Genomic DNA, 17300 nt, shown 5'->3' on the forward strand with positions numbered 1-17300 from the left:
GCTCCCCATCAAACCTGACAGAGCTTGAGAGGATCCGCAGAGAAGAATGGGAGAAACTCCCCAAATACAGGTGTGCCAAGCTTGTAGAGTCATACCCAGTAAGATTCGAGGCTGTAATCACTGCCAAAGGTGCTTCAACAAAGTACTGACCAAAGGGTCTGAATACTTGTGTAAATGTGATATTTCAGTTTTTTATTTTCAATACATTTTCTAACATTTCTAAAAACCTGTTTTTGCATTGTCACTATGGGGTATTGTGTGTAAAACAATTTAATCAATTTTAGAATAAGGCTGTAAAGTAACAATGTGGAAAAAGTTAAGGAGTCTGAATACACTGTATATACTTTTGGTCCCCTAAAAAGGGGGGGGGGAGAGACTATGTACAAAAAGTGTTGTAATTTCTAAATGGTTCACCTGATATGGATGAAAATACCCTCAAATTAAAGCTGACAGTCTGCATGTTAACCTCATTGTCATTGTATATTTTCAAATCCAAAGTGCTGGAGTAGATAGCCAAAACAACAAAACATTTGTCACTGTCCCAATACTTTTGGAGCTCACTGTATGTACTGCCGGTTTGTAGTGGGTGGATTCTGGTTGAATGGCTATCATTCAGGAATTACTTTGGAATGTCGACCCTTGTGAAGTTGTAGCTGTGGTATTTCAAGGAATGGTATGATTTCTGACTTCTATTTGTTAGCATTGGTATGCTTTTATAGTCGTTCAATTGCCAAGTGCACAGTGTGTAGTCTTTTAATCAGGTAGTCTATTTGTGTGTTGCATATACTTGGGCTGAATAACCTGGACTCCATTACCCATCATCCTGTGCAGGCCACAGACTTCCTGCTCCAGGTATTCGCTGCGGCGGTGATCTCCTGGGGCGACCACACCATGCCCCTCCTCCTGGGCATTAGGACCCAGTGGTTTCCATGGCAGCAGGGGTCAGAGCCGCCCGGTCTACCTCATGCTCTCTACGGTGACGCCGTGCTGGCTGAGCAGTCAGTCTCGCTATGCCTGTTGGGATTGCCCCACAGCCTGAGGCAGCTATTGGCTAAAGAGCCCTGGAGGGAACAGTCACAGAAGGTAGGTCCCCAACCTCCACACATTAATTATTTTGTTTGTGTGATGACAATGAGGTTTACTATGTGGAAACAGATCACAAAAGACACTACTACGCACTGCTCTAAACAAAATAAAAGATGAATAATGTCAGTGAATTGGTAGCAGTTACCAATAAGAAAACTTGTGTGTTTCTTAGTTCATAGATTGGCTTTTCAGCATCACTGAAGGTCCGGAAACTGGTCTGTCAGAGACTTCCATCAACACTGCCAAAGGTGAGACACAGCGCCACAAAGCTCAATGTCCAATTCATAATATGGTCATTTAGCAGACACTTTTATATGGCAAAATAGGAAGTACATGCAGTATTTCAAGGCAAAAGGGTCAGTACACTGGCTTTTATCCCTCAATACTAATATTGATTAAATGATTTTGGCCACTGACCATTCTCGACTTCTCTTAATAAGTACTGGTTTCTCACACCCCACTGGTATTTCTCTCCCTTTTCTGTACAGCTGCCTTGCTGGCTCTGAAGTCCTCCACGGATTTCAAGAAAAAAGCGGTGTGGACGCGAGCGTACGGTTGGTGACCTGGGCCAACTTCCTGCTTTTCTCTGGGCTAACAGGAAGTGACATCACAGCCATTCGGCCCAGCCTGGCATTCTTCAGCTTTGACGCTTCAAACACTCACTGCCTTGGTCTGCTTGTAGCAGTGTATTGTGGGCGGTATCCCAGGGCAGCAGCCGCAGAGGTGACTTGGGGGTTAGGGATGGAATTTGAGAGGGAGGAGCAGAATAATTCCCCCACTCTGAGGTGTCCTGCTTAAAGCTAGAATCCTTGATTGTTTTGGTAAAAGGCTGAGGGATGGGCCAGAAGAAATGTAACCACTCTCAAATTCATAGACCGAGCTATGGATGCAAGGACTGACCATCTATTATATCAAAATTATAGTTTGAACTATGTTTTGAGGCCATACAGTGTTTGTTTGCTTTATTTATTTTTTACATTGGAGTAAAACAAGCTTATAATGAAGTACAACAATTGAACTATGCTCATGAGGCAAGTTACATTCTTCAAGAATCAATTGGTATATATAAAAATGGATGTAGCAACTAAGTAATCTAGCTTTAAAACTCCTGCCCTGTGGAAAGGCCTTGTGGAGAGAGTCTAGACACCCCTGTGCCTGCCCTGGCTTTAAGGTGGGCTTTCGACAGTGGGATTGTTTGGCCATGAAACAATCTATTTTCCCCATAACAAGATGATAAATATATATATATATATATATATATATATATATGGAAGCTTATCATTCCTGCCAATTGTACTGTGGAATTGTTTGCTTTACTAACGTTATTGAGAAAAACACTTGTTGTGCAACCATGAGTTCCTCATTAAAACACTTGAGATGTTAACACAAACTGATTTTCTGATGTTTTGTTCATTTTAGACTGAGTAGTGCTTAGATTGGACATCAAGCCTTGGAAGAAAAGACCAGCAAGTTTCTCAACTGAACACATTTATAAACATTTTGCTCATCCAACTATTCTGAAAGTGTGACCTCATCAAAGCAATGTTGTGCAAAGAAGGCTTCTTAGGAAGATGTTCTCATTTGCTGTTGGGTAATAATGTCTTCATGTCTTCTTAAGTAACTCCCAAAGTGATATATCCTAAAATAAGAAATCCACCTCATTTCCTTTTAATCTTCTTATTCCACTTCTCAAGACGCAGTTCTCTCGCCCTCAGTGAATGCCACACTGTTACACAAGCCCCTAGAAAGACAAAAGGTTGTCAGAGTTAGCAGGTTTGTTCATGGGCAGGGCAAGTAGTTGAATATAAAATATTCCGTACTGGAGCTAGAGTGCTGTGAAAAAGTATTTGCTTACTTTCTTTTGTTCTCTATTTTATTTTTGTATTTCTGACATTGAATGTTATCAGGTCTTCAACCAAAACCTAATATTAGATAAAGGGAACCTGAGTGAACAAATTACTCAAAATGTTGAGACTTATTTCATTTATTTAATTAACAAGGTTATGCAACACCCAATGCCCCTGTGTGAAAAAGTAATTGCCCCCTTGCACTCAATAACTGGTTGTGCCACCTTTTAGCTGCAATGTCTGCAACCAAACTCTTCCTGTAGTTGCTGATCAGTCTCTCACATCCCTGATGAGGAATTTTGGCCCACACTTCCATGCATTACTGCTTCAACTCAATGATATTTGTGGGTTTTCGAACATGAACTGCTAGTTTCAGGTCCTGCCACAACATCTCAATTGGGTTTAGGTATGGACTTTGACTAAAGTGGAAAGATTTTTCGCATTGAGAGGAACCGTTGTCATTCACAATGGATGTGTAAAAAAAAAGGTCTTAGTCGACTTTCTGTGTAATGAAAATAAAATGCATCCTTGCCTATGTAACAGACACTTGTGAAACTGAATGTACTGAACGCAAGCATGCAGGGGAAATAAAATTTTAAAAAACATTCTACAGATGAGTGACTGAATCGGTGGATTCATATGAAAGAATTCTTATTGGAGAGAGTCTTTCAAAAGCGAACCATGCCCCCTTCCCTCGGCTCACACGAGTGATGACCGCTCACCTCCCAACACTTGGAAGTTTCACTGTGATCCTGGCTCAGTTGACATGCCCGTAAGTAAAATCGAACAGCTGATCGAGCCGTCATGTGACCGAATGCATTCACAGGTCTCTAAGAACGAGTTTTGGTTCCTACCCTGTTCCTGGAGAGCTACTGTCCTGTAGGTTTTAACTCCAACCCTGTTCCTGGAGAGCTACCCTCCTGTAGGTTTTCACTCCATCCCTCATCTAGCACACCTGATTCTAATAATTAGCTGGTTGAAAAGCTGAATCAGGTTGGTTACAACTGGGGTTTGAGATAAAACCTACAGGAGGGTAGCTCTCCAGGAACAGGTTTTGAGTTAACCTACAGGACGGTAGCTCTCCAGGAACAGGTTTGGAGTTAAAACCTACAGGACGGTAGCTCTCCAGGAACAGGGTTGGAGATAAAACCTACAGGACGGTAGCTCTCCAGGAACAGGGTTGGAGTTAAAACCTACAGGATGGTAGCTCTCCAGGAACAGGGTTGGAGTTAAAACCTACAGGATGGTAGCTCTCCAGGAACAGGGTTGGAGTTAAAACCTACAGGACGGTAGTTCTCCAGGAACAGGGTTGGAGATAAAACCTACAGGAGGGTAGCTCTCCAGGAACAGGGTTGGAGATAAAACCTACAGGAGGGTAGCTCTCCAGGAACAGGGTTGGAGTTAAAACCTACAGGACGGTAGCTCTCCAGGAACAGGGTTGGAGTGAAGACCTACAGGATGGTAGCTCTCCAGGAACAGGTTTGGAGTGAAGACCTACAGGATGGTAGCTCTCCAGGAACAGGGTTGGAGTTAAAACCTACAGGACGGTAGCTCTCCAGGAACAGGGTTGGAGATAAAACCTACAGGAGGGTAGCTCTCCAGGAACAGGGTTGGCCAGCCCTGACCTATGGTAGGCCTCTGAGCAAAAATTCCACCCAAAATCTATTTTTGTATTTGTTTCTTTAGTTCATTGTTGACATAATTCCAAAATGTTTTGCTTGTAAGCAATGAACTTTTCAAGATTTGTAACTTTCAAAATATAGAAATCATCACCGTTCAAAACAACTGGGAACTCGGAAATCTCTGACATCCGACTTCACTGCATTCAAGACAACTGGGATCTCAGAAATCTCTGACATCCGACTTCACTGCATTCAAGACAACTGGGAACTCAGAAATCTCTGACATCCGACTTCACTGCATTCAAGACAACTGGGAACTCTGGGGGGAAAAAAACGAGCTCCGAGAGGAAAAAATCGTTTTGAGCGGTCATCCAACTTGGAGTTCCAACTCGGGAACTCTGGCCTCTTTTTAGAACTCCGACTTCCCGACTTGAAGATCACAACGTCATGATTTGACCTTGTATCCTAGTTGTCTTGAAAGCACCATAAAACTCATGGTACCCTTCGCCAGCTCATATCTGTGTGAAGCTGTATTCAGTGCAATCGTCTGCATTAAGACACTGCACCACGCCCCCTGACTTTGAGAAGCTCTGACGCGACATGCATTAAGCACACCCATCTCATTAGTGGTGGTGAGATGAGATACATTGTCAGACTAATTTCCAATTGACTGGCATAGCCCCACATTAAAAGTATGTGATGGTGAGAAGACAATCAGAAATACTTTTAGAATGCTTTTCAATTGACTGCCATAGCCCCAAATAAAAAAAGTAAACATTGGCTGTTATGCACAGAATTTGTTTCACATGGTTGTGAGATTTTTCAGATATCAAAATGGGGTCGTGGGACAAAAAACTTTAGGAACCCCTGGACTAGACCATTCCAGAACTTGGAATGTGTTGCATTTGAGCTATTCTGATGTAGACTTGCTTGTGTGTTTTGTATGATTGTCTTGCTGCATGACCCATCTGCGCTTCAGCTTCAGCTCACGGACAGATGGCCTGACATTCTCCTGTAGAATTCTCTGATACAGAGCAGAATTCATGGTTCCTTCAATGATGGCTAAGTCATCCAGGTCCTGAGGCAGCAAAGCATCCCCAAACCATCACAATACCACCACCATGCTTAAACATTGGTATAAGGTTCTTACTGTGGAACGCTGTGTTTTGTTTTTCCGTCAGACATAGTGGAACTCATTTAAGGAATTAATTACAGAAACATTCCCTTTTTGTAAATGGCTCTTCCAGTTTCATTCAGCCTGCGCCTTTAGGCTCTGCTAAGGAAGCTAAATCTGTTAACTTACCAACAGCCAGTAAAGGTAAGTATGCCTTCAGGAGGATAGGGAAGTAAATGTCTGCAGACACAGGCAGGCTGAGCTGGAATGAGTATGTTCCCAATGACTCAAAGTAAGGCAGTGATTGGTGAATGGTAATGCCTGGAAAAGACCAAAGCAGAAAGATTCTTCGCACACACTCTTCGATACACAAAATAGACCAAGTGGAAGGCAAAATTGCAAAAATGTCTATGGTCTACTGTTAAAACACATAAGTTGTTTAGGAAAAATGCATGTACTCTGTACTGTCTAAAAAACACACACAGGCGCCTAAAGAAGTTGGAATGTGTCCCATTTCCTGACTTTGATATCTTGGTCAGCCTGCTGTGCCAACTCACTTCCTGTCAACTCTAAATATTGCAATGCCTGACACATCATCACCAACTGTAACGGGATAAAACACGACGCTGTGAGTGGAGATTAAAACATACCAAGTGAAAGTGTACTAATACATTTCTCTATCTTCTCTCCCCTCAAAAAAAGACCTTAGAAATGCCTCATGAGCTTAGTTCAACTGTTGTACCCCATCAGAACCCAAAATATAATCGTGTTTTACTACAATGTTTGTAAACAACATAAATGGAAACAAACACTGTATAGCCTCAAAACATGGTTTTGATTTCATGGATGATCAGTCCTTTTATCCATAGCTCTGTCTATACATTCAAGAGTGGTTACATTTCTCAAACTCTATCCCTCATCTCTTTACTAAAACAGTGATGGGGTAGAAGCTTTGTTATTGTTTCAACTGCAGATTGGCCCTTTAAAGGGGCATTCCGTAAGATGCAATGAGCCCTGAGTCTGTAGATAAAGAGTCTAATGAATCTGTTGGTCAGGAACTAAATTATGTAGGAGAAAAATAACATTCCAAGCAACCTATAAAACCCCTGTTTAATGTTTACTGTCAAAGCATCGGTCTCAAACCCTCACTGTATAAAAACAGCAGGTTCATTCAGATATTTTCTTTTTGGTAACCATATTCACGTCCCTGCAAGAATCTATTTCAAAAACCAGGGGGTGTATTTTAATAGTTGTAATAATCACTGAGCTGTGGCAATGAAATCTTACTGAATGCACCTTATGTAAAATAATAGTAACGTATGAACCTTCTGTGATGACTGACATTATGTAGATGGGGATGGATAGGGTGTATCGAGCCCACAGCATGCCAAAGGAATCCGTGCCCATCAAACACAGGAGAACATGGGGGTACCTGCAAATGCCAGACAGAACCAAAAGTCAACCCATTAGCAACCATTGGAGTGGTGCACATTTTTGTTCCATCTTAACATTAGTTCCAAGTTTTAATGTCACGTGCACAAGAACAGTGAAATGCCTTTCATGCGAGCTCAAAACCCAACAATGCAGTAACCAATATCAATGTAGCACTAAAAATGACATAAGGTAGAACAAACACACAAGAAATAAGAAAGAGAAAGTGAGAAGCTACAGTGCCTTCAGAAAGTATTCACACCCCTTGAATTTTTCCACATTCTGTTGTGTTACAGCCTGAATGTAAAATTGATGAAATGTTTGTGTCACTGGCCTACACACATTACCCCATAATGTCAAAGCGGAATTATATGTTTCAAATGAACTACAAATGAGAAGCTGAAGTGTCTGAAGCTGGAGACTCATATCTCCCTCACTAGCTTTAAGCACCAGCTGTCAGAGCAGCTCACAGATCACTGCACATGTACATAGCCCGTCTGTAAACAGCCCATCTATCTACCTACCTCATCCCCATACTGTATTATTTATTTATCTTGCTCCTTTGCACCCCAGTATCTCTACTCGCACATTCATCTTCTGCACATCTACCATTCCAGTGTTTAATTGCTATATTGTAATTACTTCGCTACTATGGCCTATTTATTGTCTTATCTCCCTTATCTTACCTCTTGCACTCACTGTATATAGACTTTTTGTTTTCTTTTGTTCTACTGTATTATTGACTGCATGTTTTGTTTATTCCATGTGTAACTCTGTGTTGTTCTATGTGTCGAATTGCTATGCTTTATCTTGGCCAGGTCGCAGTTGCAAATGAGAACTTGTTCTCAACTAGCCTACCTGGTTAAATAAAGGTGAAATAAAGAAAAATAAAATAAAAAATAAGTATTCAACCCCTTGTTATGGCAAGTCTAAATAAGTTCAGGAGTAAACAAGTCACATAAGTTGCATCGACTGTGTTCAATAATAGTGTTTAACATAATTTTTGAATGACTGCCTCATCTCTGTACCCCACACATACAATTATCAGTGGAGCAGTGAATTTCAAACACAGATTCAACCACAAAGACCAGGGAGGTTTTCCAATGCTTTGCAAAGAAGGGCACCTATTGGTAGATGGGTAAAAAAAAGCAGACATTAAATATCCCTTTAAGCATGGTGAAGTTATTAATCACACTTTGCATGGTGTATCAATACACCCAGACACTACAAAGATACAGGCGTTCTTCCTAACTCAGTTGCCGGAAAGGAAGGAAACCGCTCAGGGATTTCACCATGAGGCCAATGGTGACTTTAAAACAGTTACAGAGTTTAATGGCTGTGATAGGAGAAAACTGAGGATGGATCAACAACATTGTAGTTACTTCACAATACTAACCTAACTGAAAAGGATTAAGTAAAGAAGTAAGCCTTGCAAAATACAAATATTCCAAAACATGCATCTTGTTGCAAAAAGGCACTAAAGTTATACTGTAAAAAAATTGGCAAAGAAATTTACTTTTTTCTCCTGAAAACAAAGTGTTATGTTTGGGGCGAATCCAATCCGACACATTACTGAGTACCACTCTATATTTTCAAGCATAGTGGTGGCTGCATCATGTTATGGGTATGCTTGTAATCGTTAAGGACTGGGGAATTTTTGAGGATAAAAAAGAAACCGAATGGAGCTAAGCACAGGCAAAATCCTATAGGAAAACCTGGTTAAGTCTGCTTTCCATCAGACACTGGGAGATGAATTTACCTTTCAGCAGTACAATAACCTAAAACGGAAGGCCAAATCTACACTGGAGTTGCTTACCAAGAAGACAGTGAATGTTCCTGAGTGGGCGAGTTACAGTTTTGACATAAATCTGCTTGAAAATCTATGGCAAGACCTGAAAATGGTTGTCCGGCAATGATCAACAACCAATTTGACAGAGCTTGAAGAATTGTGAAAAGAGTCATGGAAATGTTGTACAATCAAGGTGTGAAAAGCTCTTAAAGACATATTACCCAGAAAGACTCACAGCTGTAATCACTACCAAAGGTGATTCTAACACATTGACTCAGGGGGTTGAAGACGTATCTAATCAAGATATATTCATGTTTTATTTTTCATAACTCTTTTACAAATGTTAGAAGTTTTATTCCACTTTGACATTACAGAGTATTTTGTGTAGATTGTTAACAAAAAAATGACAATTAAATCAATTTGAATCCCACTTTGTCACACAACAAAATGTGGAAAAAGTCAAGGGGTGTGAATACTTTCTGAACTTTCTGAAGGATACTGTACAGTCGTGGCCAAAAGTTTTGAGAATGACACAAATATTCATTTTCACAAAGTCTGCTGCCTCAGTTCGTATGATGGCAATTTGCATATACTCCAGAATGTTATGAAGAGTGATCAGATGAATTGCAATTAATTGCAAAGTCCCTCTTTGCCATGCAAATGAACTGAATCCCAAAAATACATTTCCACTGCATTTCAGCCCTGCCACAAAAGGACCCGCTGACATCATGTCAGTGATTCTCTTGTTAACACAGGTGTGAGTGTTGACGAGGACAAGGCTGGAGATCCCTCTGTCATGCTGATTGAGTTTGAATAATCAGGAACAGGTGTAGATCGTTGTTGCTGATTGAGAGTCATACATTGGCAGCCTGTTTTTCCTTTGGGGTTTGTGGGTGAATGCTTTCTGTTTAGTTGTAAGTACCTGACGGAACTGTCAGCTGTCATTTTTGTTTAATTTGTAAAGTGTTCATTTTTGCATTAAGTTTCAAGATGAACACATCCTCCGCTGCACCTTGGTCTCATTCTGACGACGGCCGTTACAGATTCACCCACCAACAACGGACCAAGCAGCGGAGGAAGGAGCAGCACCAGGAGAGGAGCATTATGGACTCCTGGACTTGGGAGGACATTTTGGATGGGGCAGGACCATGGGCTCAAGCTGGGGAGTATCGCCGCCCGCAGTGGGAGATCGAGGCAGCGAGAGCGGAGAGGCGATAGTATGAGGCAAGGGAGCGCAACAGGCACGAGAGGCAGCCCCCCCCAAAAAAATTAGGGAGTTTATATGAACACGGGGAGTGTGGCAGAGCCAGGATGGAATTCTGGGCCAACTCCCCGTGCACCTAAATCAACCATTTATCGGATCATCAAGAACTTCAAGAAGAGCGGTTCAATTGTTGTGAAGAAGGCTTCAGGGCGCCCAAGAAAGTCCAGGAAGCGCCAGGACCGTCTTCTAAAGTTGATTCAGCTGCGGGATCAGGGCACCATCAGTACAGAGCTTGCTCAGGAATGGCAGCAGGCAGGTGTGAGTGCATCTGCACGCACAGTGAGGCGAAGACTTTTGGAGGATGGCCTGGTATCAAGAAGGGCAGCAAAGAAGGCACTTCTCTCCAGGAAAAACATCAGGGACAGACTGATATTCTGCAAAAGGTACAGGGATTGGACTACTGAGGACTGGGGTAAAGTCATTTTCTCTGATGAATCCCCTTTCCGATTGAATAGGGGCATCCGGAAAAAAGCTTGTCCGGAGAAGACAAGGTGAGTGCTACCATCAGTCCTGTGTCATGCCAACAGTAAAGCATCCTGAGACCATTCATGTGTGGGGTTGCTTCTCATCCAAGGGAGTGGGCTCACTCACAATTTTGCCTAAGAACACAGCCATGAATAAAGAATGGTACCAACACATCCTCCGAGAGCAACTTCTCCCAACCATCCAGGAACAGTTTGGTGACGAACAATGCCTTTTCCAGCATGATGGAGCACCTTGCCATGAGGCAAAAGTGATAACTAAGTGGCTCGGGGAACAAAACATCGATATTTTGGGTCCATGGCCAGGAAATTCCCCAGACCTTAATTCCATTGAGAACTTGTGGTCAATCCTCAGAGGCGGGTGGACAAACAAAACCCCACAAATTCTGACAAACTCCAAGCATTGATTATGCAAGAATGGGCTGCCATCAGTCCGGATGTGGCCCTGAAGTTAATTGACAGCATGCCAGGGCGGATTGCAGAGGTCTTGAAAAAGAAGGGTCAACACTGCAAATATTGACTCTTTGCATCAACTTCATGTAATTGTCAATAAAAGCCTTTGACACTTCTGAAATGCTTGTAATTATACTTCAGTATTTCATAGTAACATCTGACAAAAATATCTAAAGGCACTGAAGCAGCAAACTTTGTGAAAATTTGTATTTGTGTCATTCTCAAAACTTTTGGCCACGACTGTACTGGAGTGATAGAGGTATACAGTGGGGGAAAAAAGTATTTTATCCCCTGCTGATTTTGTACGTTTGCCCACTGACAAAGAAATGATCAGTCTATAATTTTAATGGTAGGAACTGTCAATCTCCCTCGGCCTGGGGCTCCATGCAAGATCTCACCTCGTGGAGTTGCAATGAGCATGAGAACGGTGAGGAATCAGCCCAGAACTACACGGGAGGATCTTGTCAATGATCCCAAGGCAGCTGGGACCATAGTCACCAAGAAAACAATTGGTAACACACTACGCCGTGAAGGACTGAAATCCTGCAGTGCCCGCAAGGTCCCCCTGCTCAAGAATACATATACATGCCTGTCTGAAGTTTGCCAATGAACATCTGAATGATTCAGAGGACAACTGGTGAAAGTGTTGTGGTCAGATGAGATCAAAATGGAGCTCTTTGGCATCAACTCAACTCGCCGTGTTTGGAGGAGGAGGAATGCTGCCTATGACCCCAAGAACACCATCTCCACCGTCAAACATGGAGGTGGAAACATTATGCTTTGGGGGTGTTTTTCTGCTAAGGGGACAGGACAACTTCACCGCATCATTTGACGGGGCCATGTACTGTGAAATCTTGGGTGAGAACCTCCTTCCCTCAGCCAGGGCATTGAAAATGGGTCGTGGATGGGTATTCCAGCATGACAATGACCCAAAACACACGGCCAAGGCAACAAAGGAGTGGCTCAAGAAGAAGCACATTAAGGTTCTGGTTCCAGTCTCCAGACCTTAATCCCATAGAAAATCTGTGGAGGGAGCTGAAGATTCGAGTTGCCAAACGTCAGTCTCGAAACCTTAATGACTTGGAGAAGATCTGCATAGAGAAGTGGGACAAAATCCCTCCTGAGATGTGTGCAAACTTGGTGGCTAACTACAAGAAACATCTGACCTCTGTGATTGCCAACAAGGGTTTTGCCACCAAGTACTAAGTCATGTTTTGCAGAGGGGTCAAATACTTATTTCCCTCATTAAAATGCAAATCAATTTATAACATTTTTGACATGCGTTTTTCTGGATTTTTTGGTTGTTATTCTGGCTCTCACTGTTCAAATAAACCTACTATTAAAATTATAGACTGATCATTTCTTTGTAAGTGGGCAAACATACAAAATCAGCAGGGGATCAAATACTTTTTTCCCCCACTGTATATGTATAGAGCTAAGGTGACTAGGCATACGGATATATGATAAACAGAGTAGCAGAAGCGTAAATTATGATTATATGGGCGTGTGTGTAGAGTCAGTATTAATGTGTGCATGTTATGTGTGTGTTGGCGTGTCAGTGTGCGAGAATGTGTAGAGTCCTGTGAGTGTGTATAGAGACAGTGCAAAAATAAAATACAAGGGTCAACTCAGACAGTGTGTGTAGACATTCTGTTAGCTATATAAAAGTCTTATCGCTTGGGGATAGAAGCTGTTCAGGAGCCTGTTGGTGTTAGACTTGATGCACCGGTACCGCTTGCCATGCGGAAGCAGAGAGAACAGTCTATGGCTTAGGTGGCTGGAGTTTTTAACGATTTTCCAGGCCTTCCTTTTACGCCGCCTCATATAGAGGTCCTGGGTGGCTGGGAGCTTGATCCCAGTGATGTACTGGGCTGTCCGCACCACCCTCTGTAGCGCCATGCGACCCTGAGGGGGAAAAGGCACTGTCGCACCTTCTTCACGACTGTGCCTATAGTCCACGATCATCTCCTTGGTTTTACTGACGTTGAGGGAAAGGTTGTTGTCACGGCACCATACTACCAGGTCAACACACCTGTTCCAGCCTAACTAATCAAGGGCTAGGTGAATAGTTGAATCAGATGTTAGTGCTGAGTTAGGACAAAAATATGCAACCCAAACCCTTTTTATGTCTTTGTTCCGATGAAATATACATACCTTAACAGATCTAGAATATTCCACAGGTAAAACTGTGCACACACAACTGGTTTACTCTGGACCTCCTCTTGACTGACTATCACCATAAATAGTAGGAAGTTTCTGGTCATAACCTGGACAAGGAAACGTTGGCATTAGACTACTTTTGAGGTCTTTGATATTGGTGTGAACTACTACCACAGAAGTCGTTGCGGACATACTGTGCTTTCCAAAATGACATAGTGCATCACTTATCTCCATTTGTTGCTTGCACAGTCACGTACAGTCACGTACACACCAAACAGGACCACTAATCAGAGATGAATTGCTCTAACCGGTCCTATTTTGTCTGATCGGTGAAGTGAAAATCCTCAATTAATGGATGAAGGGTACACTTTGTAGCATTTGAACAGGGCCCAGACTCCAAAGAGACAGAACACAGTGTTAAGCTTGGCAGTGGCACACACTTGAACAAATCGTGGCAGAAGGCGTGCCTTCTCGATCCCATCAGCGATGTGGAAGAGCTCGAGCACGGACAACAGCTGGCATAGACTCATCACAACCCCCACAGCATAGAAGGTGTCAGCAAGCGCGTCTGGGAAACAAGAACATTAGGTTCGGGTTTATACTTACCTGTACTCATACTGCATTATACAGTCTCGTAAAGCATTTATGAATGGGCTCTTGAGTCTAGACAAGGGATGGGCAACTACTGGCAGCCCGCAGCAGTTTTTCTCGTTATGTAAGTCACTGACTGTCTGCCAAACATTTTTAGATTAGTCTCCACTCTTAGAAACAAAGGTGCTAAGTAGAACCATATAGGGTTCTTCGGTTTGTCCCCATAGGGGAACCCTTTGGTATAATTGTTGCATGAAATTTGTTATAAAATTGCAAAAATCTTCTCTCTGCTCCATGGCAAAATGTGTAGAAATGCAGCAAACTTGCTTTAAAATTGCAAAATCGAAAACAATTTCTCTCAGCTGTCAAGAGGGGGGCTGCGAAAATGTTTTGCTCTAAAGGTGGTGGGGAGGGCCCACCAACGAAATTATGACAAAAGGCTAAGGCCGGCTCTGACTGCATGTGCGTAATGAATGAAGGAACATAAAGATGTGATCTGAGTAATAGCGATGTAACGCGTAGCCTACTTGAAGTATAGGCTTTACCGACATTTAAAGCACGATTCCGGGTTTTCCGATCACGAGTATCAAGCATGATAAAATTTACGAATAACAGTATTGAGATCAGCACCCCCGTAGCAGACCCCTGCAGCGCCTCGTTATGGGTTCAGTGGAAGTTGCCCATCCCTGGTCTAGACTATCCAGCTCTGCTGTTTTGACTCTGATCTCGACAACTTACCTCCACCAAACGTGAGAAACCTGGCTGTCATGTTTGCAAATATCCATGTGTGCCCACAGAACTGAAGCAGGTTATACAGGAAAAGGTAAGCAAGTCTAATGCTGAGCCTAGAAAAGAAAATAATACACACTAATACCCGATATATGAAAAAGTATGATTTACATTTTAGTCATTTAGCAGACACTCTTATCCAGAGCGACTTATAGTAGTGAATGCATACATTTCATTTCATGCATTCTTTTTTTTTTTTGTACTGGCCCCCCGTGGGAATCGAACACCATGCTCTACCAACTGAGCCACAGGGAAGGCCTATGATATGCATACCTTCCACAAGAAGGCATCTTTTACAGTATTTGACATAATAATAGCTCATGACAATACAACATAACATAAATTATAATTAATTATCATTATTTTAATACAATAATTATAAGAATAATATATATGTTTTTTTTGGGCAATAAAACAAATCATTATACAGCCTACTAAGCGACTCAAATCTTAACTTTGTCTTATGTTTTCCTAAAACTCCTCAACAAGTCTTGACAAATCCTGTTGTGGTTAATGGCTTGTTGGAATAAATTGGTATAATTGGCAGACTACTGAAAAGAATGTTAACAGTCACGGAATGTTCAGCCACATAAAGCCCCTCGTCTAGTTTTTTTTAACCATTTGGTGATTTTCTATGCAGTTTTGTGATAAGTGGAAGTTCCCTACATAAACACAACCTAAAGTTTCTCCAAGTAGAGGTCTCTGCGGCCAAAGCACACTGCAAATTCTTATTTCATTCCGAAATTGGGCAAGACAAAGCTTTGTGTCCTTACCTCATTTCACCTGGAAACGACGGACGAAAAAGTAAATGATGTACTTTAGTTGTTTCCTGTGCTTTTGGAAATCCCAAATTCGAGGAAGTCGACATCTCTCTCATGCAAGTGCAGCTATCTGACGTCAAGGAGGTTGGTCGGATATTCAGTCACGTTTGGTGCTTTTTCCCCCTAAAAAAATGATGATGATGCCGATTCTGTGTGCGCACTATGGCGCGTGCTCGCATATGTTACGTTATCTATTCCTCTACCTAAAATATTATATAAATCAAAGGTCCATAAATATGATAAATAAAACAAACAATTGATCACATTTTGTATGAATATGAATTATACTAGAATTCAATCATACCTGCAGTGCTTTGTTACAATGCTGCATGGATAATCATAAATCCGGATATTCAGAGTCAGATCACCGCCCAGTTCACTACACTGATGTCAGAAGTGGGAAGACACCGCACGGCCGAAGAGTGAGCAGACCCATGAAGGGGTTTGAGAGAATGTTGAGGTCTGGGAACGCACTAGCCTACCTAAGGGAACCTGGCACCCTGTTATGCATCTTTTCCCAGTGGTTTAAGTTGCTGATTTTTGACCATCTGTCAGATATGGCGGTTAATGCCCTCTAGTGGTTGATTTTGAACAAGGGAATTCAAACTCAGTCCTTGAGGTCTTCACATCACTGGTTTTCAACCTTACTCCATAATCTGTTTTTAAACCATACCCTGTAAACCAACCCAATCTAACTTGATTTAAAGTACTTGAAGTAAAATGTTAAACAACCTTGGTCATTTGTTTGGTATTACAGGACTAGGTAATCCAGACATTTCCACAAAGTCAACTTTCGGCTAATATAGTGTTAGGAATGAATCCATGTGACCTACATGTTGTGCTTCCCCAATGTCGGCGTAACAGAAGCCGTGCAGCGTGACATGCCAAGGGGTCTGGCTTATAGCTGCAGCCTGCCACTCTGACACCTCAGGATTCGGGTGCGAACAGCACCCATAGGGTCCAACCCAATCAAATCTAATTTTATTTGTCACATGCTTAGTAAAGGACAGTTGTAGACTAACAGTAAAATGCTTACTTATGGGCCCTTCCCAGCAATGCATAGAGAAAGAAAATAGATAAATAATAGAAAAGTAATCACACGTAATAAAAAACGTAATAATAAATACACAATGAGTAACGATAACTTGGCTATATATCTAATTGAGGTAGATATGTAAATATAACTAGGAATAAAGTGACTAGGCAACAGGATAGATAATAAACAATAGCTGCAGTGTATGTGATGAGTCAAAAAAAGTTATGCAGATAGTCCGGGTAGCTATTTGGTTAACTATTTAACTAACTATTTAGCAGTCTTATGGCTTGGAGGTAGAAGCTGTTCAGGGTCCTGTTGGTTCCAGACTTGGTGCATCGGTACTGCTTGCCATGCGGTAGCAGAGAGAACAGTCTATGACTTGGGTGGCTGGAGTCTTTGACAGTTGTTTGGGCCTCCCTCTGACACTGTCTGATATAGAGGTCCTGAATGGCAGGAAGCTCGGCCTCAGTGATGTAATGGGCCGTACACCCTACTCTATGTAGTGCCTTGCGGTCTCTGACCTCCTTATAGGCTGTCTCATTCTCATCAGTGATCAGGCCTACCACCGTCAAGTAATCAGCAAACTTAATGATGGTGTTGGAGTTGTGCCAAGCAGTCGTGGGTGAACAGAGACTACAGGAGGGGACTAAGCAGGCACCCCTGAGGACCCCCATGTTGAGGGTCAGCGTGGCGGATTTGTTGTTGCCTACCCTCACCACATGGGGGCGGCCCGTCAGGAAGTCCAGGATCCAGATAAAGAGGGAGGTGTTCAATCCCAGAGTCCTTTTGCTTAGTGATGAGCTTGGAGGACACTA

At 42.3% G+C, this 17300-nt stretch overlaps 2 protein-coding genes across 5 annotated transcripts in view; one reads left to right on the plus strand and one right to left on the minus strand.

The window, feature by feature from the left end:
- focad (focadhesin) overlaps positions 1-3538 on the plus strand; it is a 76910-nt gene extending 73372 nt beyond the window's left edge. For all 3 annotated transcript variants that reach the window (XM_014155779.3, XM_014155781.3, XM_014155780.3), the window contains exons 41-43: positions 832-1083; positions 1259-1334; positions 1575-3538. In XM_014155779.3, the coding sequence (XP_014011254.1) occupies positions 832-1083; positions 1259-1334; positions 1575-1648 (402 nt within the window). In that variant the 3' untranslated portion in view covers positions 1649-3538. The remainder of the gene's footprint in view (positions 1-831; positions 1084-1258; positions 1335-1574) is intronic.
- Positions 2034-15952, minus strand: hacd4 (3-hydroxyacyl-CoA dehydratase 4). 2 transcript variants are annotated; one of them, XM_014155787.3, is made up of 8 exons: positions 15754-15942; positions 15402-15572; positions 14578-14684; positions 13689-13816; positions 13243-13355; positions 6995-7101; positions 5859-5990; positions 2034-2827 (listed from the first exon to the last, which is right to left on the minus strand). In XM_014155787.3, the coding sequence occupies exons 2-8, from the start codon at positions 15503-15505 to the stop codon at positions 2745-2747; spliced, it is 774 nt and encodes a 257-aa protein (XP_014011262.1). In that variant the 5' UTR covers positions 15506-15572; positions 15754-15942; the 3' UTR covers positions 2034-2744. The 2 variants fall into 2 exon arrangements, with proteins under 2 accessions (XP_014011262.1, XP_014011263.1); XM_014155788.3 differs by lacking the exon at positions 5859-5990 and having other exon boundaries at positions 15402-15952.
- Between the last annotated feature and the right edge of the window lie 1348 nt (positions 15953-17300).

This window comes from Salmo salar, chromosome 18 (genome assembly GCF_965601325.2).
Source record: "Salmo salar chromosome 18, fSalSal1, whole genome shotgun sequence".
NCBI lineage: Eukaryota > Metazoa > Chordata > Actinopteri > Salmoniformes > Salmonidae > Salmo > Salmo salar.

Bases quoted from the DNA above. Each gene is read 5' to 3' on its own strand.
- hacd4 (XM_014155787.3), bottom strand. From the start codon at position 15,505: ATGAGAGAGATGTCGACTTCCTCGAATTTGGGATTTCCAAAAGCACAG. The intron at 13,356-13,688 runs GTGTGTGCCACT...TTCCTTGTCCAG, and splicing joins TTCTGCCACGATTTGTTCAA to GTTATGACCAGAAACTTCCT. The intron at 7,102-13,242 runs GTATGTATATTT...TGGCATTTGCAG, and splicing joins AATATTCTAGATCTGTTAAG to GTACCCCCATGTTCTCCTGT.